The 27,114-nt window shown below is 37.2% G+C and overlaps 1 protein-coding gene across 1 annotated transcript in view; it reads left to right on the forward strand.

The window, feature by feature from the left end:
* Positions 1 to 1,365: 1,365 nt before the first annotated feature.
* LOC149836552 (gamma-glutamyl hydrolase 2-like) overlaps positions 1,366 to 27,114 on the forward strand; it is a 41,413-nt gene continuing 15,664 nt past the window's right edge. The window contains exons 1-6 of the mRNA XM_090007036.1: positions 1,366 to 2,002; positions 4,078 to 4,164; positions 14,909 to 14,998; positions 15,740 to 15,834; positions 17,130 to 17,190; positions 26,897 to 26,986. Of these exons, the coding sequence (XP_089863162.1) occupies positions 1,511 to 2,002; positions 4,078 to 4,164; positions 14,909 to 14,998; positions 15,740 to 15,834; positions 17,130 to 17,190; positions 26,897 to 26,986 (915 nt within the window). The 5' untranslated portion in view covers positions 1,366 to 1,510. The remainder of the gene's footprint in view (positions 2,003 to 4,077; positions 4,165 to 14,908; positions 14,999 to 15,739; positions 15,835 to 17,129; positions 17,191 to 26,896; positions 26,987 to 27,114) is intronic.

The following is a 27,114-nucleotide window of genomic DNA, read 5'->3' on the forward strand; positions in this document are numbered from 1 at the left end:
TTGGTCCTCATTCTCTCTGGAGACTTTGAAATACACTACATAAAGAATACACTTGACATGACTATGTACAAATAAATATCTCAAAGCACTCATAGTACTTACACTCATTTAAAGTAAAGAAGTACTAATGTACCTCAAATCATTAATTAGAATAAAGACAAAACTACAACCCAACGTTCAAATGTACTATTATAAGAAATAGACTTTTTACATAAAAATATGTATTACCTAAAACAATACAACGACTAGTGTACCCTCTATTTCACCTTTATGGAAAAAGGCATTCTCGAACTTCTCTAAAAGATGGTTTTGAAATGACCTAACATTTCACATTTCAAAAAGTTACAATTCCAAAATGTAACGACTACTTTTTATAAGCTATATAAACACACACACATAAACTATTCAAATAAGAGGAATGGAATAGACGTGTGAGCTTACAAAGAGAAAAATTTCTATTCGTGATTTGAAAAGAGAGTCTTGAAAAAGAAAGAGAAAAAGAAAAAGGAAGAAAAGAGAAAAAGTCAAGTCCAGCTCTTTGACAAAGAGTATCCTCTGAGTGACAAACAGAACATTCTTAGAATCCTTCATTCGTGCATTCATATCATTCTGAAGATTCTATAGGAAGTATTGTAACTCTGTTATTCACTGTATTCCTTCTTTGTTTAAAGAAGTAGACCTCTGTGAAAGAGGGTGTTGCCATTTTCTGTTGAGAGAAGAAGACCTCTTGGGAAGAGGGTGTGCCCCTTCTCTGTTGAGAGAAGAAGACCTCTTGGGAAGAGGGTGTTGTACTATTTATCCGGTAACTCGGATGTTATAGTGGAATCTCAAGTGGTTTGCTTGGGGACTGGATGTAGGTCTGGATATTGACCGAACCAGTATAACTTCTGTGTTTTATGTGTTGTGCCTTATTGCTTAATTATTTTATTTTATCGATCATTATCATATTTCACTATTCACCCCCCCTTTAGTGGAATTTCACTATCAACAGTCCATCCCGCCTCCACGGGGATGGATTTTAACCTTCATCCCCCCGGTCCAAACAGGGCGAAGCGGCCCATTTCCCCCCGTTTCATTGCCATCCCTATACCGGCCCTGTCCTCAAGATGAAGGATGATCAGGTGGTTTGTGCACTCATATTGCACTTTATCTTTCCACGAAAATAAAAGGCAACGAGACAGACTTATAGGACTGCTGGGCCCACAGCTGACAAAGCATGGGGCCCACAAGAACACCATCGCATGGTTCGGAAAAGTGTGCCCTTCTGCGTTCCAACGTGGCACCATTCTATCCGCCAAGATTGTGTTTCAAAAACAAGCCAAACCATCTTCCAGTTGTTCTGGTAACTCAACCCTCAGACGGCGACCTTCTGGGAAGGACCAAAACAGAGTCCACTGAAGCGTCTTTTTCTGGCACACCTCCACTTCTCGGGAGGCCTCAGGTGAAAAAAAAACCTAACCCTAATTCCGCCGGATTTCCGAATCTCCGGAGCTCAGGGAAACGAAGAAGAATGCTTTTTCCTCTCTGCGATTCCGCCTCCGGCCACGGAGCCGTCGAAGATGCCGGTAGGGTTAGGGTTTCGAACTCGCTCAGTTCCCATTTTCCGTCTTCTTCGTCGTTGTCTTCGCAGTCTTCTTGCTCCTCCTCTTCGTCCTCCTCGAGGTCTCAGTTCATGCCCTCGGACATGTTCAATTGTCTGTGGATACATCTCATGATCTCCCTTTCCAAGAATCTCACCCACGGCAGGGCCAAATCCCTCCTCCTTCCCAGCGAGCCCGATCTTGCACAGGCACGGCTTTCCCGCTACCCGTTCCCCGATCCAGCGTTGAATTACCGGCCGGTGATCGGGATTCTTTCACACCCCGGCGACGGCGCGAGCGGGAGGCTAAACAACGCGACGAACGCGTCGTACATCGCCGCGTCGTACGTGAAGTTCGTTGAGGCTTCGGGGGCTCGCGTGATTCCCCTCATCTACAACGAGCCGACGGAGGTTCTGCTAGAGGTGAGAGGAGGAATTCAGAAAATTTGAGCTCGATTCGGTTTAGTTCGAATTTTCCTTGTGCAGAATCCACATGACATTGTGTAGCAAAGACGATAATCGGTTCGAAGATGCTTAAATACCTCTAATTTGTTGTTTTATTTTCCTTTGACGGTTGTTTTTGCTGTTGTCGTAGTATTAAACTGATTGAATAATCTGAATTCCAGAAACTATATAATCTACAGTGCTTATTTCATGGAACTGGAAAGCACATTCCATGGAATTGAGAACCTTCATGTTTGGCAGATACTCTTGAATCAGCTATTTTGCATAATCAGTAAACAAATCTGGTGTTCTACTGAAAATGTGTAGGCCTTAGTATTCATGTGCTTTGGTTTTTCTGATGTAAATTGACTTCGTGGTCATGTACCTAAGCGCCCTGCTTTTCTAATGAGAGCATAATTTGTACTGCATTATTGCCATATTAAAATATTTCAAACAATTATTTTTCTTTATAAGATAGGAACAAAGATTTGCATATGGTTTTTATTGATTTAGAGAAGGCATACGATAGAGTACCTAGGGACGTTCTCTGGTGGACAATGATGAAGAAATGTGTTTCTCTCAAGTACATTAGTATAATTAAAGATATGTATGAAGGAGTAGTAACCAATGTCCGCACTTGTGGAGGAGTGACAACCAATTTTCCGATAACGGTTGGGTTACATCAAGGATCTGCTTTAAGCCCTTTCCTATTTGCGATAGTGATGGATGAGCTTACGAGATCAATTCAAGAAAATGTACCGTGGTGTATGTTGTTTGCTGATGATATTGTTTTGATTGATGAGTCTAGAGCTGGGGTTAATGCTAAGTTAGAATTATGGAGACAGACATTGGAAGCTAGAGGTTTTAAGTTGAGTAAGAGTAAGACTGAATATATGGAATGTCGGTTTAGTAAGCAACGAAGTAGTGATGAGAGTGTAGTGAAGCTTGGTGAGCAAGAAATACCGGTGAATGATTATTTCAAATATTTGGGATCCATCATTCAAAAGTATGGAGAAATTGATGGAGATGTAAATCATAGGATAAAGGTTGGGTGGATGAAATGGAAAAGTGCAACTGGAGTGTTGTGCGATCGTAGAATGCTATTGCGGTTGAAGGGAAAGTTTTATAGGACGACTATTAGACCCGCTTTACTATATGGTACGGAATGTTGGGCTGCCAAGAGACATCATATTCAAAAAATGAGTGTAGCTAAGATGCGGATGCTTAGATGGATGTGTGGAAATACAATAAAAGATAAGATTCGGAACGAGGAGATACGTAAGAAGGTAGGTGTTGCACCCATTGAAAATAAGATGCGAGAGAATCGTTTACGGTGGTTTGGACATATTCGGCGAAGGCCTAATGAGGCTCCAGTTAGAAGGTTGGAGAAATGGGAAGATATATTAGTTAAAAGAGGTCGGGGTAGGCCTAGGAAGACTTGGATGGAGATGATAGGTAAGGATATGAATGCTTTGAACCTCACCGAGGACATGGCATTGGATAGAAATGATTGGAGGAAAAGGATTCATGTGGAAGACCCAAAATGAATTTCTTTTTTGGTTCATATCGCTGACCCCAATTGTTTTGGGATGAAGGCGTAGTTGTTGTTGTAAGATAGGTTTAGCAGGTGTTTCCTAGGCCGTCACCAAAATCAGTCCACCAATGTCAGGATATCATCGGAGTGATCTCTTTGCAGTATTTAAGATTTTGTTTTCCTTGAAAAAATGTGGGAAAATGTTAACAAAATCAAAGAATGGATAACATTTTTTGTTTTTTCATTTTTTCTTTAACTGGAAAACATTTTTTTACCACAACGAATTTCTTTTGTTCGTATCATGGTGATAAAATTTCTTGAATTTCATGTGATAATAATTGCATCAAATAGAAAAAGATAGTTGCAACTTCGACCTCCTGTAATATCTCTTAGTTGATTTGCCTTTTGAACTCCCAATCTAGTCGTGAATTCAAGAACGATATTGGCTCTCATTTTTTTGCTCTTAATTATTTTTTTACAGTGACATATTTTGTGAATAAAAGCAGTTTTGTGATTGCAGAAACTAAACCTGGTCAATGGGGTTCTTTTTACTGGAGGGTGGGCTAAAAACGGTTTATATTATGATGTGGTGGAGAGAATATTTAAGGTATTTAATCATTGATATCATGGTAGGGGAATAAATAGACCGACCATCTCTTGGAATGTAGTTTGTAGTGATTTTTATTTCTTCACAAGAAGTTTAATCTAGATCCATTTTGTTTGTTTCTGGAGATTGGATAGTTTGCTTGTTTTAATATTTTCCCATTCAGTATGAACCACATCTTTTAACATTTTATGTGAATGTTAATGTTATGTATCAGGCAGATCTGTAGAAGAATAATCTGCAAAATTTGAGATCTATTCTTCATTTGGTATTAGTGTTAAAAATACTTGAATGTAAGAGTTCAAAAGAAGGAGATTAAGTTATATTAGTATGATTGTCACCAGTTAAGTGTGAAGAGCAGTCTACAAAAAATATAAGATATTGTTAGAGTATCCCCAACATGGTGATGATAAAGTATAATTAGTTCTAATGAAGATATGTGATGTTGAGACATCATAATAGAATAAAGAACGAAGCTTCATAAAGGCAGAGGCATGTGCTATAAAAATCTGACTATCTTTGTTGTCTCCTTATTTTCTAGTTTTGAAATTGTCTATAACAAGTTTGTATTATTAATTCTTGCTCCTTTACGGTTCTCAGCTGAAATACTTGATCAATCCATGGAAATTGATAAAGATATCACGTTCTCTTTTGGGCATGATGTCTACGTGAGATACATGAAATAAATCATTTGACACTTGTAGCAAAGAAGGAAACGATTGTGTGTAATTGCTTTATCTCTGATTGGATTAGTGGCAAACAGCAACCCCTAACCAAGAAATGCAGTAAACAGCATAGGAAAAAAGTAGCACGAACTATCAATATGATCTATATTGTAAAATTTATCTTCATGAATTTTTCTCTCTGTCACAGGGAACACTATTTAGGTTCCCTTGTCTAGGGGACATGGCACAGCATGTGGACATGCCATGTGACATGCTATGACATGTCCAAATTGATTGGACTGGGAAGAGCTTTTCAGTTGGATTGTGGATTAAGAAGTGTGATAATGTTGTGTTGATGGGTCAAATCCACTTGGTGGCTGTTGTGAACCTGTAGTTGGGAAGAACAACCGGTATTCATGATAAGATCCATCTCTTGGATATTCTTCTGGATATGACCCATTTTGACGTGACTGGCCAGACATAAATGTTGCATATCTTAGTAGCCATTGAATTGGAACACACTTGCAATCTACCTAATTTTCTTCCTTGAATGTTCTTTGGTGACCTCTCATCATGTCACCATTCCTATTTCTGTACATTCTCCTTTTTGCTGAATATATTCCCTTTTTTTTGCCTTCAAAACCGAAAAAATTGTATGGAGGATTTGATTACAAATGATCTTGTGCTTAATCAAATTCATCTCTTTGTGGGAATTTTCTTTTTAATTTTGTAACTTTTACCCACATAATGTTACCCTTCTGCATTGGAAGTGGGATTGAGCTGCTGAGTAATATGCATTCATGTTTGACATCTTGTATGTTTAAAATTATTGGTGCAAATGGGTTTGTTGAAGTTCAGATCATGAGAAATCGGAATATGAATATTGGGCAGAAAGTCGGTACCCGAATCCAGATTGGAACTAGATCCAGTGTATTTGAATTGAATTACTAGATCCAACAAAAAGGGGTTGAAGATGAGGATTTTGCGTAAAATCTGCAAATGGTTTACTTTGGATCTGTGTCTGAATGTAGAACTGACAAACACTGCAGAACCAAATTAGAATCAGATCGGTGATTAGAAATAGGAAGTAAATATCCATAAGGAAAGCTCTTACTTTTAGAATAACAGTATCAATTGGTATTTCATGCATTGCGTGGTTGAAAATGTTGGTGAATTAGATGAAGGTCTAAGTAGTCAAAAGCAGTGTTGTGAGAGGCATACGCCTTAGTACCTGAAGCGTACGCCTCAGAGGCGAGGCACACACTCAAGGTACTGAGGCGTTGCTGTGATGCGCAAATTGCCCCTCATCAACCTTCTACCAGTTGTGACCACCGACCACCGGAGTTGCTGTGCTGCTCAGTCTTCTCCGACCACCGGACGACCGGCATATCCCTCACTTCCGTACCAGCTGGGCGCGTGGTCCTTCTCCTACTGCCTCCCCTCCCACCGCTTCACTTCCATACCAGTTGTGAGAGGCGTACGCGTCAGAGGCGAAGCGCAGGCTCAACGCCTCGCTTCGCCTCATCGCATTTAACAACCTTGGTCAAAAGCACTAGTTGATGCCTAGCTGCCAATCCCCTAAAAGGCCTAGTCGGGACCCAGAAAAAGAACAATAAAAAATAAAAATTGCAATAAATTCTTAAAAAGCAATAGAAATACATATTTAACACAATTTATGAAGCTAAACAACTGAAACAAACACATAATTCATGAACGACGCCAAACAATTAAAACATGATTACATTTCAAACATTCAAATCCATGTAAACAAATATTTGTTTAGTTGTATAGTCTAGAGACCCAGAATGATTTTCTTTTTTGGTTCATATCACCGACCCCAATTGTTTTGGGATGAAGGCGTAGTTGTTGTTGTTGTATAGTCTAGAGACCCACAATAATAGAATTATATAAGATAAAATATAAAAATATAAAAAAAAACCATTTAAAAGCTTCAATGTTTCAAAATACACAACCAAACATGATTTTAATGTTTTAAACATTATAAGACAACAAACATAACCTATCAACTTTGGTGTTTTCCCACCTAGGTACTCGCCTAGGCACCTAGGCGCTTGTAATGAAATGGTGATCTTCCACAAACGCACAAAAGCTCACAATGGGTATCTATTGGAGACACTACAAGCACTACCCATAAAAGGGTATAAATGAAGAACACAATAAAAATAATAAATATTTGTTTATCATGAGAAATGCTTAAAAAACATTGAATTACAAAGGAGGGGGTCACCCCTATTTATATATGAAAGAAGAGGAGTGGGAAGAGCTCTTCCTAAGAGTCGTTGGTCCTAGTCCAACGACTCTATTTATAGCCGTTGGACTAGGTCCAACGACTATATTATTAGTCAAGATTTAATTAGATCTTGACTAACTAGTTCAACGTGAACTAGATAAAATAAAGAAAAAGAATAAAGAAAATAAAGAAAGTAAAAAAGTATAAATATATATTATATTATTATTATATTATATGTATTACACATTTTGTATTTTTAACATTCTTCCTTAAAATTATGATATAATGATCGAAAGTTTGTTTAAGAGGAAATGATATCTAGGAGCAGCGAGAGGTTTGGTGAAGAAGTTCACTAATTGATATTCCGATGTAACATATGACAGATCAATGGTTTTATGTAGATATTTTTTTCTAACATAGTAACAGTCCATTTCAATATGTTCGGTGCGTTCATGAAATGTTCGGTTGCTGGCAATATAGACCGCACTTTTGTTGTCACAGCACATGCATAAAGCTTTTGTCACTTCAATTCCCATGTCAGCTAGCAAACGTCTGAGCCAAACTACTTACATTATTGTGGTGGCCATGGCTCAGTATTCAACTTCAGTGGACGAAAGAGAGACCTTATATTGTTTTTTGCATTGCCACGAAATCAGGGATTCACCTAAGAAAACACAAAAACCAGTGGTTGAGTGTCTCTTATTGGGATCACCTCCCCAGTCAGCATCATTATAAGCAATTAAATCTAATGAATATAAAACAGACAAGAAGAGGTCTCGTGAAAGGGAGGACATTAGGTATCTAATAATACGCAAACTTGCTCCCATATGAACAGAAGTGGGAGCGTGCTAAAACTGGCTAGCTGTATGTACAATGTGTGCTATATCAGGTTTAGTAATGGAAAGATATGAGAGTGCTCCAATGAGTTGTCTGTAAGGAGTGAAATCATCAAGAGGTTCTCCATCATCAATTATTATTTTGATGTTGACAACTTTTAGAATGTCCACTTTCTTATCATCTGTAATTCCAGACTTGGAAACAATATAAAAAAAATATTTAGATTGAGATAATAAATATCCACGAGGGGAATAAGCAACTTCAGTTCCTAAGAAATATCTCAATAAACCTAAATCAGTCATTTCAAAATGAGTTTTAAGAAGCTTTTTGATGTTTTCAACTCCTTGTTTGTCACCTTCGGTGATAATCATGTCATTCACATAGATAAGGAGAACAATAATCCCTGCATCATAATTCTTAATAAACAAAACAGTATCAGTCAAACAATATCAAAACTAATATCAAGCATAACATGACTAAACATGTCATACCAGACTTTTGGTGCCTCTTTTAAGACCATAAAGATTTTTTTTTAAACGAAGAGCTTTACCCTTAGGGATACTAATACCAGGTGGGGCTTTCATATAAACTTCTTCAACTAGATTTTCATTGAGAAAAGCATTTTTGACATCCATTTGAAATATGAGTCATTTTCTAATAGAGGCTAAAGTGATTAATGTCCTAACAATGGTCATTCGGGCAATTAGAGCAAAAGTTTCTTCGTAATCGATGTCATACTTTTGGGCATACTCCTTGGCCACTAATCTGGCTTTATACCTTTCAAGAGTTTTATCACTCTTGGTTTTAACTTTGTAAACCCATCGACAACCTATAGGTTTCTTGCCCAGAGGAATATCTTGAATAGTCTAAGTGTTAGCCTTTTCTAATGCTTCTAATTCTGCCTTCATGGATTATACCCATTTTGTATGGTTTTTGGCTTGTGAATAGGATGACGGTTCTACATATGATTGCATTAATGCGATAAATGCCTTATATTTGGGTGAAAAAGATTTATTGGACACAAATTTTTTAGGCGGTCTAAAAATTTTGGTTGACCTTCTGGTTTGTACTTCGAAGTATTTTTCTAATGCACATGGAAGATTAGCTTCTCTACGTCTTGAATATTGTAGACTAACATCCCTATGAGTTTGCTCTTCATTATTATGTTAAGAATCAATAGTACCTTGATCATTGTGTGAATCGTATTCATGATCACATTCATTAGATTTTGAAGTCAAATCTATCAAAAAAAATACTCGATTACTTCCTTGGGCTTTTCAAATTCAAATAAACTTTCTTTTTCCAAGAAAAATACATTTCTTGATACATACAATTTTCTATTTTGAAAATCAAAACACCTATAGCTTTTTTGGTTATCTGCATATCCTACAAAGGTACTAGAAATTACACGAGGAGAGTGTTTATTATTCTTGTTGGTGAAAACAAAATATTTGCATCCAAAGACTCTTAATCTAGAGTAATCAGAAGATAGGCTTACAAGTTTCTCAATTGGAGTTATGTTTTTTAAAGAAGAAGATGTCATTTGATTAATAAGATAGGTAGTCGTTAGGGCAGCTTCTGCCCAAAATTCTTTGAGAACTTGATTTGTTATTAATAAAGTCCTAGTGGTTTCCATAATGTGTCGATGTTTTCGTTCGGCCTGATCATTTTGTTGTGGTGTGTGTGGACAAGATCTTTTATGTGTGAAACCATGTAAATTAAGATAGTCTTTAAATTCTTTGGGCATAAATTATCTCCCTGAATCAATGCGAAAAATGAAAATATCATTTTGAAAATTTTTTAGCCATTTTGTGAAATGTTTGAAAGTATGAAAAAACCTCAAATTTATGCTTAAGGAAGTAAATCCAAGTATGCCTAGAAAAGTCATCGACAAAAATTACATAATATGCATATTCACCTTTTGATATGACTGGTGCAAGACCCCAAACATCCGAATGTATTAACTCAAGTGATTTAGAAGAAACAAAAGTTCTACCATGAAATGGTAACCTTTTTGTTTTGCCATCTTTACAAGTAAAACTTTCAGAATTACAAAATTTTCTTAAACTTGAAAAATGTTGGATTTTAGACATATGAGGATGGCCAAGTCTTTGGGTCATAGATCCAATTCTAGTTTCTAAACATTATAACAAAAAGCATTCTTGTGCAATTCCAAAAAATCCATATAAAAATCTGTTTGTGAAAGAAAATTGCGCTGTAATGCGCCCAAGGTCCATTGATTTGCTATTTCAAATATCATTTTCGCTGAATTGCTATTTAAAAACTCTGATAAACTAATAATTACAAAGCTTTCGAACTTTTTATAAAAAGTACAAGTCCTGGATTTTGACGCGTTACACTGTTTTCTTGATTCTAGAGCTGCCAACCACATTACAGATGATGAGGGTAAGTTCTCAACTTTAGTTCTTTATATTGTTACTGGAGATAAGACTCGTCACCCCATCAAATACATTGAAAATGTGTCTATTCCTTTGTCTAAGTATAGCTCTTTAAATCTTTGCAATGTATTTTTTGTTTCCAACATCAAGAAAATTTTTATTTTATTTCTAAACTTGTGGATAATACCAATTCATTTGTGGTATTCACTGCATCCTCTGTTTGTATCAAGGATCTTCACACGAAGAAGATATTTGTTGCTGGAAAAAGGTAAAAAAATATGTACATCTTCAAAGAACCTGCATTCGAGTCAGTTGATTCTGTTTCAAAGTCGAGTCTATTGTCATTTAGTCCATCTAGTTTGTTTATTACTTCTAGGTTAAATAAGGCCAATGTCTGGCATAGTCATCTTGCTCATTGTAGTCATGGTTTCGTTGAGAAATTGGTTTCTAGTAAACTCATTCTTGAGTCTAGTTTAGAATGTGAGTCTGACAGTGTCATTTGTCCAAGTTGTCAAATTGCAAAGAGTCATGTACTTACTTTTAATTTATTGAATGAACAAGCTTTGAAACCTTTTGAAATCGTGCATGCAGATGTATGAAGACCAATACTTAATGCTTCTTCTTCTGGTAGTCGTTATTATTTCCTTTATTGATATCTTTTTTTGTTATACATGAATATATTTTGTGAAACATAAACATGAAATATTCAATATATTCACGAAATTTCATGTGTTAGTTAAAAATCAATTCTCTATGTTTATTATGAATTTCCAGTGTGATGGTGGTGGTTGAGTACTCTTTGAAGCAATTCATTACTTATCTTGAAAATAATGGAACCAATAGAAGAATATCTTGTCCTTACACTCGTCAACAAAATGGGCTGGTTGATACAAACATTATCATATTGTTGAAAATGCCCTAACAATGTTACATGCCAAAAAAATTCCTTTATATCTTTGGACAAAGGTTTTTTTATTCAGCTGTACACATTATAAATGTGTCGCCTATGAAGATCTCCCTATTATGCACTGTTTGGGAAGCATCTTGGTTATGATTCTCTACGAGCTTATTGGTGTATTTGCTATGTTTGTATAGATAAATCCCTAAAAAATAGATTTGAACCCAAAGCTCATGTTTGCAAATTTGTTGGTTATGCTGATAGTTATAAAGGATTCAGGTGCTATTATATCAAGAATAGATGTATTCACATTTCTACAAATATAGTATTTGACAAAAGTTCCTTTGAGTATGATTCTATTACAGAACAAGTTCATAAAACAAATGAGGGAAGCATTGAATATTACCAGCCATGGTTAAGTGAAGAACTGTTTTTAGGGTCTAATGAAAGTTCTATGTCACAAGGAGAAGTTCTAGAAATCCACAAGAAGGAAATGAAAGTTCCTACCTTTTATGAAGAAAATGTAGCTATGAATAGGTGATATAAAGGACATGTATATATCAGAAGAAATACAAGGGCAACTAGTTTTGAAGTTGGGGCACAAAGGGCAGCTAATAATGAAGTGGGACACGAATTAGAAAATATGGGCAATCATGAAGACACCATCAACCGGTGTGATGAAATCATAACACAACTAGAGTTCAGAACTTCAAACAAGGTTAGACATCATGGGTAAGACATGAAAATTTTAGCACAGATCATCAGTCTTTCCTTATGCAAATAGAAAAACAAGAACCAGTTTCTTATTCTCACGCTATTCGAAATAAGAAATGGGTTGAAGCCATGAATGATGAAATGAAAGTGTTGCATGAATGTCAAACATGGGAAGTTGTTAAAAGACATCCAGATAAAAATGTGACAGAGTCTAAGTGAATTTATAAGATTAAATATAAACCAGATGGGACTATTGAAAGGTATAAGGCTCGACTTGTTGCAAAGGGTTTCCCGCAAGAATATGATATGGATTATAAAGAGACATTCAACCCTATGGTTAAAATGAAGACAATATGTATCATCTTGTTTCTATCAATAGATTATGACTGGACGCTGAACCAACTTGATGTTAAGAATGCTTTCTGACACGCAAACTTGAAGAAGAGGTTTATATGGAACAACCACAGGGATGCAATGAAAATTATCCAATTGAATACTTGTGCAAACTCAAAAGGGCTATATATGGACTAAAGCAAGGCTCTCGTTCTTGGTTCGAGTGTTTTGCTTTGAAAATACAGAGACATGACTTTTGCATATCTTCACTTGATCACTCTTTGTTTATCCACGAAGGTAAAAGATATATGATTGTTTTTCTAATATACATGGATGACATCATTGTTACAGGGAGCTCAGATAAACATATTAAGGAAATAAAGGAAGTGTTGAATAAACACTTTAAAATAAAAAATCTTGGTCAATTGAAATACTTCTTGGGAGTTGAGGTTGATAAAAGAAAAGATGCTCTGGTCTTAACGTAAGTACTCTATGGATCTCTTATGACATGTATATCTGATTGAAGCTTCTGTTAATTCATGTCCCATTACACCAACAATTGAGTGTTAATGATGGAGAGTTGTATAGTGATCTTATTGAATACATGAGTATTATTGACATGTTATAATATCTTATCTTCACAAAACTAGATGTTGTACATGCAATGAACCAAGTATCTCAATTCATGCATTAACCAAGAACTACCTATATGGAAGCAATGAAGCGAATTTTCAGATATTTAAAAGGTACTCTGGGAGATAATTTATTCTATAGGAAAAGAGATCATAGGGAAGATCTTCTCATAATGATGGCCTATTCAGATGTTGACTGGGCAGTAGATCCAGATGAGAGAATATCAATTTTCAGGTTATTGTATATTTGTTGGAGGTAATCTAGTTTCTTGGTCCAGTCGTAAACAACAGGCTATAACACGATCAAGCACAGAAGCTAAATTCGGGCCATGACAACAACAACCTCAGAGTTGACATAGATAAGAAGTCTGGTACATGAACTAGATAAGGCAGTCCCTAGATCAGTTTTATTTTGTGACAATCAGAGTGCCATCAAAATCTCATTGAATCCTGTTTATCATGGAAAGACCAAACATATAGAAATTGATCAACACTTCATTAGAAGTAAAATTGAAGATTGTGAACTTGAAGCCAGATTCATCGGTTCAGAAAATCAAATTGCAAATCTCTTCACCAAGGGTTTGACAAAGCAAAGGTTTTAGCATTTGAAGTCCAAGTTGTCCATGGTGATTACCATGTACAACTTGAGGGAGGCTATTGAGAGATGATGATATTGGATCTGGATTTGGATCCGGATCCAAACCAAGATCTAATACAACAGACATTACATCCTGGTTCCCTTATTGGGTTGGGTTCCTTATTGCAGTATTATTCGTTGTAATTTCTATTTTTGTAAAGTGTGTGTGATGGGCAAATATGGAAAGCCCACTTGTATTGTTTTCTATATAATGCAATGGACAGACTTACGTTCTCTCATTGGGAATCGTGGAATAGAAGGAGCAGCAGCCCCAATCCTCTCATCTTCTCTTCTTCTTCTTTGCGATCATCATAAGGTACCAATTCTAATAATCTCCACGTGGATGTGATGTTTTTGTCAAACAGAAGTATTGTGGATCAAGCAAAGCAAGATGCACTTGATGCCACTGGGAATAGGACAGTAATGAGCTGAAACTTGGGAGGATGCTCTTAGTGCTGATACAGTGAAAGAGGAAAACATATCTATGACAACTGAAAAATGGCTGCTGGACCCTGGATAGTAGAGGATCAAAAGATTCGGCTAAAGTTGAGAATAACAGATGATGTTAGTTGTATGAAAGATGTGCGAGGATTCCATTCTATATCTCCAAGAGGTCTAAGCATCTGTGTGCTGCATTCATGTCAGTCATGTTGGTAGAAAAATACTACATTGATGAACTTTGTCATACCCCTGAAAGTATGGCCTGTTTATTGTTTGCTGACTTGTATTACTTTCTGAGAGTAGCAGTTTTTTGCAATATTTGCACGATATTTGTATTTACGAGGGTTCTCCTCTCCATTCTCAGTTCAATGTCATATCCTACCATGTTGGATCTTTTGTGCACATTGCCCAAGCTGGCATGCAAATCTGTAAGCCACCTTCATGTTCTTTGAACTTTTTCCCATGTTCTTTGCTCTTTAATAGTTATCGTTAGAGATATGTTTGCCCTTTATGCATTCATCTCCTAATTTATAGAATTTATTTCTTTGTGTTTCGTCTTTGGTTTTTGCATGCCATTCTTGTCAACCTGTATACCCCAGATGTGCTTCTCTGTGTTCTGGGATGAGCCTGGGATGTGGCATCAATCTTAACCGTTGTTCCATCAACTAAGTTTCTTGTAGATTGTTGTCACAATTCATGATATCTTCCATTGTGACACCTCTTATCTTTCACCTTTTATTGACTGTCATCATGAATATTTGATGTTGCTGATGGTTAATGTTGCACCCTGTATTTATGTCTCATCAATGAAAAGAAAATGTTTCTTGCTAGTGATTCATTTAATATTCTTGTGAGTATGTTCAAGTTTTCTGCATTTCTTTGTTTCTTCCCCAGTATTTTATCACAGTTTTTTATCTTACTGCTTCATTTTTACATGCAGGAAGTCCTACTGAAAAATGATGCTGGAGATCACTTTCCATTGTTTGCTATTTGCTTAGGATTTGAGCTTATAACCATGATTGTTAGCCAGGTAAATTAGAGAATTCTCCCTTGGCATGGCCTGACATGAAATTTTTGCACTTTCAATCTGTCTTTGTTGGTGTATTGATCCCTATTGACTGATTCATGTATAGACTGTTAATATGGGTGTCAATAAAACTACACTCCTGGGGGCATATCATTGCATGTTGAATGTAGTTTCAGCAGATGTTCAAGGGGAAAACTCTTTTTTCCAAGGATGCCTGCAAGCACGTCTACTTAGCATTGCGCCACAACACTTTGTTAGGTGATACTTTTGTTTGTAATTTGCGTTGGTGTGCCAACACTTTGTTTAGGTGACCAAAACATAATCACATCACCTGTATATCTGCCAACTTAAGAAAATGCAAACAAAGTAAACTCATAGTTGGAAGTGGAGTTTGCACTTGAAAGTGACAACTCAATGATCTTAAAACTTTTCAGTCAAGAATCATCAAATTTTAGTTGTACGATCTGGGACATATCCAAACTGCTCTAGAATAATGGGCATTAGGGAGCATGCTGTTTGGTGCTTGAGAATTTTTTTCTTTCTTCCAATAAATTCTCGCAAGTCTGATGCAACTGTAAGTGGTCCAAAACATGAAAAGTTTCACGAGATTTTCTTTATGTGTGTTGTGTCAGACAAACACTAATGCATGCTTTGGGCAGTGGACAGTCTGTTTTACCATTGTTTCTTCTGGTTGTCCTCGTATTCTGTTACTTATGATTAGAAATTTTCTGCTTTTGGTTGTAGGACAAGAAAATTCTTGAAAGTTTTAGTGCACTTGATCAGTCATCTGCTCTTCAGTTTGTAGAAAATGTCAATATTGAAGGAACTGTATTCAAGAGGTATATATTTTCAAATTATGTTTCATTTTGAAATTGTAAACCTGGGTTTCCAATTTTCCAACTCTTTCAGTTTCTTCTGCTACATTATAAAGTCATTCAGCATTGTGCATATGTTTGTGATTTCATATGGATTATTCTCTGCAAATCATGGTCTCTTATTTGCATTTAAGAATGTTGGAAAAATATTCAATTTTTGGCATATTTATAATCCGTCAGTGACATATATTAAGAATTATATTTGCTTTGAAAACCCAAGTAATTCTCCTTGTTGACTAATAAATGCTTCACAATCATATGGAACCCAGATGAAGCAGTTTTAAACCATGCGTTGTAGTTTAGGCATTTATGCTATTGTATAAGGAGACCCAGGAATACTTGGGAGAGATGATGAGTGGAAATGTCGAAAATTCTGGGATATGTAGCATTTTAGCCTTAATTTGGAAAAATGGAGATATTGAGCATGCAAAGTGCTTGATGACATGATTCTACATACACGAGTATCAACTTCCAGTGCTGGTGACATTGAAGATTGGTGTGATGGGTACCTTCTTGAAGAGTATAACTTCATTAATATCTGGCTTTATTGTGGCTTCTAACAGCTTGTGGCATGTCCTTTCCTGTAGATTCTTTTGCTACCAATAGTTGGCTTGGTTTTAGAACCATTTTGACTAAATAAATAACACATTTGGCCGTCACCGTGTGTGTGTGTGTGGTGGCATTTATGAGCCTATATGGACCATCCCCTCTTCAGAATAGGATGGTCTCAATTTTCATAGGGTAATATTCGGTCCTATTGCACAATGGGATTGTCGGTGATCAATTCTGATGGTATTGATGTGGGACTATCTAGATAGGAATCATTCTCATGAAATGCACCCTGCTCTGTGATCCCACATAGTGAGGTTATAAGAAAATATAATTTTCATGTCTCATAGTTCTGGTCAGTAGGGCTGGACAACAGGCTGGACTAGGGGCAAAAACTGTGGCCTGTGTCTGGCTCATATGGATCTGGCCATGGGCTAACTGCAGGCCCGCCCATTTCAAGAAGGGAAATACATCAGTCCAGTCCTAAGTCTGGTTCAAGCTGGGTTGGGTCTCTAAGTGGGGCCCAAGCATGGTCCAAACAGGCTGGGACCACAGCAGGTGAGGGTTGAACCCTAGTTGTCAGCTTTTGAATAACTGATCTGGATGAAGGCCTCGAGTGAGCACCATGCACAAAAGGATTTTGAACTACTTCAGCATGATTCATAATGGATGATAGTGACAGCTATCTAAGTTCACAAATTGTTGTGCAGATTTTCGCCTGAGTTGCTTCAGAAATTAACAACAGAGTGCCTTGTTATGCAAAACCATCAGGCAAGTTTTATGAATTTTTCATTGGCTATTGTTTATGCCATTGTATGATGAAATATTTGACATTTGTTTTTTGTGATACAACAATGTTGCCAGTCACTTTGCATATTTTTGTTGGCTTGGTTTAAGTAATTTACTCATTATTTACGAATTAATCTTAGCTTCTTTTTATGAAATAAACAACCTGTACATGGATCAACTTGGAAGCTATGATAGTGTTCTTATGCAAGCAGTAGGCATCCAGATTGTAGACTCATGTAAATGACCCTGTGATTCGAAAGCAACCAAAATATCTAGCCTTCATGATAGGTCCCTCAGAACAAGTATGCTTCTTCCCTATGTAGTCAAAAGCAGTAGTCGGTACCTAAGCGGTGGAACCCCAAAAAGATTACTCGGAGACTAGGCTGAATAGTTGGATTAGTCGGTACCCCAATTAAAAATAAAAAAAATAAAAATTTACAAATGTAGTGCTAAAAGCCTAAAACTAATAGCAAACAACCATGCAACATAAGATTAATCAACAATGAAATACATAAAGTATAAGATATCGCTACTCATCATGCATAGAAACCTGTTATATTACCAAACCTGCCCAAAAATTAATAACAGTTGAAAAACAAATCAAACAACTGCCAATATCAACAAAAGCTAAATAAATAGTCTTAAAATAAAGCCTAAAAATTTACTGAAACTTACACATGTTGTAGCCTCGAATTTGAGAACATGGACAGAAATTTGCACAATTTACATGAATTGGTACCCCAATTAAAAAAGTTATAAAATACACAATTTACAGGAAAATCCACAGAAAAATACACATATGCATGCAAATAAACATCACACTTTCAGTTTTAGCTTTTCACAAAAAAATTTACTGAAACACAGTAACACACACATGACATAATCAGTAATACAGAAAATCACACATTACTAATACTAAACATGGTTCAGGTTTTTATAGAAAAATTCACAGAAACACACAGAATGATCTCTCTCTCTCTCAGCGGACGAAGCAGTAGCATCAGCAGAAGTTGAAGGCAGAGGAGGAGAGACAAGGGAAGAAGAAGAAGAAGGCAGAGGAGAGACAGGGGAAGAAGAAGAACAGGAAGAAGGCAGAGGAGGAGAGACAAGGGAAGAAGAAGAAGAGGAAGAAAGCAGAGAGAGAGAGAGAGAGAGAGAGAGAGAGAGAGGTGTTAAGGTTTTTAATCCTCCCATTTCCATAAAAACAAAACAAAAAATGACTAAACTGCCCTCATGCTTAGGCGAGGGCAGTTTAATAGCCGACTAGGCACTCTAGTCGGAAAAATTGGTACCCCAGCAAGGGGTTACCTAGGAATCCCACTGATTCCTAGTTTTTTTGGCAACTAGCCCGACTCGGTGCCTAGTTGGCGCTTTTGACTACATAGCTTCTTCCTAGCAAGAGCAACCAAATGATCTAGCCCTTCAAGTATTCCTAGGAACATATTGTCTTTGAGATTCCTTTTTCATGTTTTTTAGTTGTCTAATTTTTATATATCTTACCCTTAATCTCATTCTAGCTATGTCACATAGGTGCGGGTGCAGCAATACGGCACTTTAAAAAAACTTGGGTGCGGGAGGTGTTAAAACTGCTTGCGTTGGCTGTTTTATCGTGAATATCGAGAAGGAGGAGGGGAGAAGAGAGGAGAGAGGAGGAGGGATTTTCCTTTGTAATCGGCAGTCACTCTGATTTTTTGTGTGCTGCACTAAACATCATTAGAATAAAATGGTTTACAATCACCTTTTTACAATGGCAAGATTTCCCCTGGTTAGTAATGTAAAATACATTATAATGGTAACATACATGTGCATATGTTCTATATGGATATGGATCCAGAACTGGATCCATATCCGATCTATATTCTAATACCCTCCCTCAAGTTGTGCATGGGATTGAACCATGTGCAACTTGTTCTTCAGATACCAAAAGCGGTTACTTGTGAGACCTTTTGTGAACATATCAGTAACTTGGTCTTCTGAAGGCACATAGACCGGTTCAATCTCTTTGTCTGCTATCTTTTGTCTGATGAAATGTTGGTCAATCTCAATATGTTTGGTCCGACCGTGATGAACAGGATTGAACGCAATTTGTACAACACTTTTATTATCACACATGAGGATTGAACTTGAGGTAGTCTCTTCCATTTCTGTAAGGAGATGCCTAACCCAGGTTACTTTTGCTGTGGTAGCTGCCATAGATCTATATTCTGCCTCCGTGCTAGACCTTGCCACAGCTTTCTGTTTTCTGCTACTCCATGAGATAAGATTGCTTCCAATGAAAACACAGTATCCTGAAACCGACCTCGTTTCATCTGGGTCTCCTGCCCAGTCTGCATCTGTATAGGCCAATATGTCATGTTTCGGTGTTGCCCACGAAGATTGAGCATATTTGAGTTAATCACCCACCGTGCCTTTTAGATATCAGAGAATACGTTTAACGGCATCCATATGACCAGTCTTTGGTTCATGCATAAACTGAGATACTTGATTTACAGAATATACAATATCTGGTCTAGTAAAAGTAAGGTACTGTAACATGCCTAACCCAGGTTATTTCTTTATCTGATGTTGTTCATGCACCAAATATAAAAAAAAACATTGTCTCTGTATCTAAACTTGTTGACTCTACCAATTCATCTGTGGAATTTACTCCTACTTCTGTCTTTGTCAAGGACCTTCAAACGAAGGAGATGTTTGCTAAAGGAGAGCGACGTGGAAACATGTATGTCTTCAGTGAAGATCTAGCCTCCAGTGTCTTGAAGCCCAAGCCTGATCACCTCTCTGAAAACGTCCTAAGTTTATCCAAATGTAATAAGCCAGATCTATGACATTCTCGTCTTGGTCATTGTAGTCAAGTCTTTATTGAAAAGTTAGTGTCCAATGGTTTTCTTTCAGAGTCTTTTTCACTTTCATTAAAGAATAAAATGTGTTCCAGTTGTCAAGTTTGCAAGAGTCATGTACTTCCCTTTCATCAAATAAATAAAAGATCTTCTATCTCTTTTACAATCACCTTTTTACAATGGCAAAGATTGCCCTATTGTAAAAGTAAGGTACTGTAACATGCCCACTAAACTGCGATACTTGCTTGCATCAGGATACAACTCGCCATCACAAATGTTGAGTTTTTGATTGACAACACTAGGTGTAGGCACAGGTTTGCAATCTGTCATTCCTGCTTTGGCCAAAAGATCAAGAGTGTATTTGTGTTGAGTTAATGACATTTCTCCATCCTGTCTGTCCACCTCTACACCAAGAAAATATCTTAGCTTTCCAAGATCTTTCATCTTGAATCGCATATTCAGCAAAACTTTAATTTGTTGAATATGCTCTGGAGCATTGCCAGTGACCACTATATCATCAACATATATAAGCAAGAAAACTACAGTGGTTTCATCCCTGTATATGAATAAAGAATGGTCTAATTGGGAACGAATAAAACCGTGGTTCTGAATCTCTGAGGAGAAGCTTTCAAACCATGACCTGGAGGCTTGTTTTAAACCATACAATGCTCTGGTTAATTTACATACATATGCTTTTGGGTCTCCCTCTGCATAACCTTGAGGTTGCTCCATATAGACCTCTTCTTTTAAGTCCCCATGAAGAAACACATTTTTGACGTCAAGTTGACTAAGGCTCCACCCATGTTCAATAGCCAAGCCGAGGATAATACGAATGGTTCCCATTTTCACTACTGGGCTGAAGGTCTCATCATAATCTTCACCATATTCTTGGGTGAAACCTTTGGCAACAAGACGTGCCTTGTATCGTTCAATGCTCCCATCCGGTTTATATTTAATCTTATACACCCATTTTGAGCCAACAACATTTTTATCTGGGGGACGACCAACTATCTCCCATGTTCGACACCCATGAAGTGCCTCTATTTCCTCATTCATTGCCTCAATCCATTTGTTAGATTGAGCAGCTTGACAAAACCCAAGTGGTTCTTCATGTTTTTCAACCTTGGATAGGAAAATTTGAAAATCCATAGAGAAGTTATCGTAACTTACCCATTTTTCAATTGGATGTCTTATCCTGCTTGATCTTCTTGGTGCCTCTATGTTATTGGGGAATGTCATGTGTTCTCCAACAGGTGCATCTGTTTGCACTCTGGGTCTTCTGGTGCAGACGTTCCCTTTGTATCTCTGACATTCTGTTTCCGACATCTTATCTGAAACCGTCTCATCATGTATGTTTTCAGGAGCCAAAGTGGTACATTCAGCCGCATGTGAAATAAGTTCAACACTGAGCCATGGATTATACCAATTATCAGTCATAACACCATGTTCACGATCATAGTTGACTTTATTTTATGGAAAGCTACTTTCATCAAAGACAACATTTCTGAAAATTCTGATCTTCTTATTGATGTGGTCATAACACCTGTATCCCTTGTGTTCATCTGCATAACCTACAAACTGGCATATAGAGGCTTTGTCTTGAAATTTGTTTCTCATGGATTTGTCAACATGTACATAACATGTGCATCCAAAAACTCGTAACTATTCCAAAGAGAACATAATAGGGAGACTGATTTTCAAGGATAAGCATAGGAAGACGATTTATCACATGAGTGGCAGTGTGAAAAGCTTTTGTCCAAAGGTTGATAGGCAAATTACAACCATGCATCATACTCATTGCACTTTCCACAATATGTCTGTGTTTACGTTCAGCAATTCCATTTTGTTGTGGAGTATACAGGCAAGAAACTCTACGATGTACCCCATTATCTTGGAGGAAATCTAAAAATTCTTTGGAGGAATACTCACCACCTCCATCACACTGGAGAATTTGAATATTTTGGGAGAATTGATTTTTAACATAGGCATAAAAGTGACGAAAAATAAGAAAAACCTCTGATTTGTGTTTCATGAAGAATATTCAGGTAAAACGAGAGAAACTGTCAATAAAAGATACATAGTATTTACTTCCTGAGGAAGAAGGATTGGGAGCTGGACCCCAAACATCAGAGCATATTATCTCAAAAGGGATAGAAGATCTTTTATTTATTTGATGAAAGGGAAGTACATGACTCTTACAAACTTGACAACTGAAACACATTTTATTCTTTAATGAAAGTGAAACAGACTCTGAAAGAAAACCATTGGATAAAGACTTGACTACAATGACCAAGACGAGAATGTCAGAGATCTGGCTTATTACATTTGGATAAACTTAGGACGTTTTCAGAGAGGTGATCAGGCTTGAGCTTCAAGACACTGGAGGTTGGATCTTCACTGAAGACATACATGTTTCCACGTCGCTCTCCTTTAGCGAACATCTCCTTCGTTTGAAGGTCCTTGACAAAGACAGAAGTAGGAGTAAATTCTACAGATGAATTGGTAGAGTCAACAAGTTTAGATACAAAGACAATATTTTTCTTTATATTTGTTGCATGAACAACATCAGATAAAGAAATAGATGACTCAGACAAAGGAATAAGGACATTGCCTATGTTTGAAATGGGGTGGTGAGTCCCATCTCCAGTTACAATATTAGATTTTCCAGAATAGGGAACCAAAGTAGAGAATTTACCTGCATTGCCAGTGACATGAGTCGCTGCCCCGGAGTCAACATACCATATTCCATCATCATTCTGTTTCAAGTTCAAGTTGGCCATCGCAGATAAGAGAAGATCCTTAGCATCATCACTGACCCGAAAAGTACCTGCAGTTCCTGGTGTAGCAATATTTCTATTATTTTGCGCTCTGTTTCGATTCTGCGGGTTGAACCAACAGTTGGCTTTGATGTGGCCTCGTTTATTACACTGATAGCATGTAGGAACATTCCTTGAAAAACCGGTTGTGGAATTTGGTGTAGGTAGTAATCCACGTCCACCCTGGATGGCAGTTCCCCTGCCTCTGCCACGTTCTCCTCGTGCTTGATCAACTATCATTCCTGTGGCAAGAACCTCATGTGTAGATGATTGTCCAGCTGGAGCATCAGACATGCTCTTCAGAGTCATTTCATATTGAAGGAGTTTGGCACGTAATTCCTCAAAACTGAGTAATGTAGGTAAGCATAATAAGGAGGTCACAAGGACATGATATTCTGATCCCAAGGCATTCAATGTTTGTTGCACCTTTTCTTTATCTGATACTGGATACCCAACCATGGCTAATTGGTCCGTAATGCTTTTAACTTGATTTAGGAATTCAATAATGCTCATTGCCCCCTTTCTTAACATTTGAAATTCGCGTTTGAGAAACAGTACTTTAGCCTCTGATATCTGAGAATATGTTTGAGCCAAAACTTCCCACAAAACTTTGAATGTGCAATCATCAGGAATGGAAATCAATATCTCTTGAGATAGTGTGGAAGTGATGTATGCAACAAGAGCCTGATCACGCTTCATCCAAGAAACGAATGCAGGATTGCGGATAGTACTCGACAATCCTCCATCTTCTTTGGTTTCAATTATGATAAATTCTGGAGGTATTGGAGTAGATCCATCCAAGTGGCCTGAAAGGTCTTGACTACGAATAAAAGGTGCAATTTGCCTTTTCCAAGTCAGGTAGTTGTTGGTAGTTAATTTCTCCGAAACTAGTTGTCCAAGGAAGTTGGAAGAAAGACTCGAATAGCCTGAAGTATCCATTGGTAGCTGGTTGACAATGGGAAGACACTGCTTGCCTGAAGTATTAGTAACTGAAACTGAAATGAAAACACTTGTGGCTGAAGTAACAAGAAAAGAAAACGACAGAGTAATGCAAGATTAAGTAGAAGAGAATAAAGTAGTCTGACAAAACAGTTTTCAGACCAACAGTAACGTTGGCGTGATATGGGAATGAAACTGGAAATAAATCTCAGCGAAAGAAAATAGAAGAAACAGAAGATGACGTTGAACCAACAATATCGTGATGTTCAGAACTGTCAGAAAGGGAAAACAGAAATTAACGACAGCATGGGAAGGAAAAAGTTGGCGTGATATGGGAATGAAACTAAAAATAAATCTCAGCAAAAGAAAAATAGGAGAAACAACAGATGACGTTGACAGAAATGGAGTATTTCAGCAATAGAAGAAGAAGAAACTCGGCTGCTGTTGAAGAACAAAGGGCTCGACTGAAGTAGATAGAGAGATAAAAACAGACGTGACCTGTTTGTAAACTTGACTGAAGGTCGGCTCGGCTGTCTGAAGAGGAGAAATAGCAGGTACGGTAGGTCGTGGAGCAGGCCCTTTCAATGTCTGAAGAGGAGAAATAGCAGGTATGGTAGGTCGTGGAGCAGGTCCTTTCACGATCCCTGATGAAGAAATAGGCTCGACTGAAATAGGCCCCTTTCACGTTCCCAATGAGGAGAAAGACTCGGCAGAAGGCTTGGCAGATCGTCACCAATGGGGCAGACTCTTTCACGATCCCTGACGAAGATACTTTTACGCCCAGATTGATCGGTGCTCTGATACCATGTTAAAACTTCTTGCGTTGGCTGTTTTATCATGAATACCGAGAAGGAGGAGGGGAGAAGAGAGGAGAGAGGAGGAGGGATTTTCCTTTATAATCGGCAGCCACTCTGATTTTTTGTGTGCTGCACTAAACGTCATTAGAATAAAATAGGTTTACAATCACCTTTTTACAATGGCAAGATTGCCCCTGGTTAGTAATGTAAAATACATTATAATGGTAACATACACGTGCATATGTTCTATATGGATATGGATCCAGAACTGGATCCATATCCGATCTATATTCTAATAGGAGGGTATATATATATATATATATATTAGTGCTGGGACCTCGAGGTACCCTTTGGGGGGGTGGCTCGAGGTACCCCTTAGGGGGAGGGGGGTGGGGGCTCGAGGTACCTCTACCCATTCTCGAGCCACTCCCTTTTTTAATGGACCAAAATGGACTTGATCAAAGTTGACTGAGTCCATTTTGAACAAAAATAACCATGGGTGTGGGTTGACTGCACCGGGTACTGCACCTGCACCTGCACCCACGTCGCGTTGCTGCAACGCAGGTGTGGCGGCCTCTATGCCGAGTCCTTGTAACATAGCATTCTAGTTATGAACACCTTGAATGGATCTAATGTAGAAGGGAGATACTGGAGACTCGAGGAGAATGAAAATAAAGAGAGAACAAGTAGTGAAAGGTGAAAAGGGTGGGATGGAGGGTAGAGGTTCTCTTAATGATTGGGTATGATAGAATTAAAACTCATTTTTTCTTGTCATATATTGATTCCCATTTCTTGAATCTAAGTAGGAGCTTTACGTAACTCCACTCCAAAATTAAGTTTCTATAGGTCCTGATACTGGAGACTCGAGGAGAATGAAAATAAAGAGAGAACAAGTAGTGAAAGGTGAAAAGGGTGGGATGGAGGGTAGAGGTTCTCTTAATGATTGGGTATGATAGAATTAAAACTCATTTTTTCTTGTCATATATTGATTCCCATTTCTTGAATCTAAGTAGGAGCTTTACGTAACTCCACTCCAAAATTAAGTTTGTATCGGTCCTGTTTTGTTGATTGGGAATTACTGTGGCAGTGGCTTTGGGTATTGTGATTTTTATTTCCTATATGACTAATTACCTCACTAAATGAAATTTGCTCCTAAATAAGTCAGCTATGATACAATTCAGGTTCGTTTTCTTCTTGTCTTCTCATTTCTTGAATCTAAATAGAAGCTTCATTTAAATATGAAATTAAGTTTGTAGCGGTTATGTTTAGTCTCAAGTTAAGATGATGTTGAATGGTTATTTTATTCACCAGATTTTGGCATTGACTCTGGGTCTTGTGATTTTTATTTCCTATATGACTCGTTGTCTCCTAATTAGTATTTTATGACTTGTCAAAATTTCATTTGTAGAGTCGTGGTCATCAACATTTAAGTAGATGTTTGAAATCTACCAACTTATTGTAATCAAATAAAAGAGAAGTATACAAGAACACAATAGGCAAAAAACCCCTATGGGCAATACAAAAGAGCCACTAAGGGCAATACAAATGCCCTAAGGCCCAAGAGAGAGTGAGAATAAGAGGAAAAAAAACACATGAAAAATATAGATTTTATTCATAAAATGCTCACAAAGCAGCATAACATAAAATGGGCTGAGGACCCATTTAAATATACAAATGAGAGGGACAAAGGGAGGCCAAGCTAGCCGTTAGAGGTGCCTAACGGCTAGTTCAACAGCCACAAAAAATGTATTGCATTTAAATAAATATATATACTATGTATACATAATATACATATACACATAGAATGTATGTATATATATATATATACATACATTCTATGTGTATATGTATATTATGTATATATATAGGTATAATAAATAGGGACAAAATACATATTTTAACACTTATCAGTTTTAGGTTCTCTGCAAATGCTTTTATTCATTATTTATTCTTTCCTTCTTGTTTTTGTAACCCTCTAACATGGATTCTGCACATTGGTGCTTTGATGAACTGCATTTGGATTGCAAAGCTGGAACCTGTAACATCACTCATCTGTTGACACACTAGATTTTCTTGAACATGGACATATCTTAGTCAGAATTTTCTATGGCTTAACCAATTTAAAAGATTGTTTAATTGGCTATTTTTTAATTCTGTTCTTTTTAGCATTTCTTTGTTTCCTTTCCCCTTTGGTGGTATCTGTTGAACTTGTCCTGTTTACCATTGGAAGCCCTTTCCATTATTAGCAATGGATTGGGATTGGGCTGATTTGTCCCTCTGATTATAATCTTGATCACAGTATGGCATATCTCCAGAAAGATTTCGAGAATGTTCTGCTTTATCAAGTTTCTTTGAGATTTTGACAACAAGCAGGGATAAAAATGATAAGGTACAAAAAGATAACTCCTTTGATTCAGTTGCAGTAAATTTCCGCTCTGTGGTGGTTAGTTGGGGCACTGTCATGCAGTTATATATGATAATGTGTTCCATTCCTTATTAATGGCCTTTTATTTACAT

The sequence above is a fragment of the Nuphar pumila genome, chromosome 5 (assembly GCF_984573655.1).
Source record: "Nuphar pumila chromosome 5, dmNupPumi1.hap1.1, whole genome shotgun sequence".
Classification (NCBI taxonomy): domain Eukaryota; kingdom Viridiplantae; phylum Streptophyta; class Magnoliopsida; order Nymphaeales; family Nymphaeaceae; genus Nuphar; species Nuphar pumila.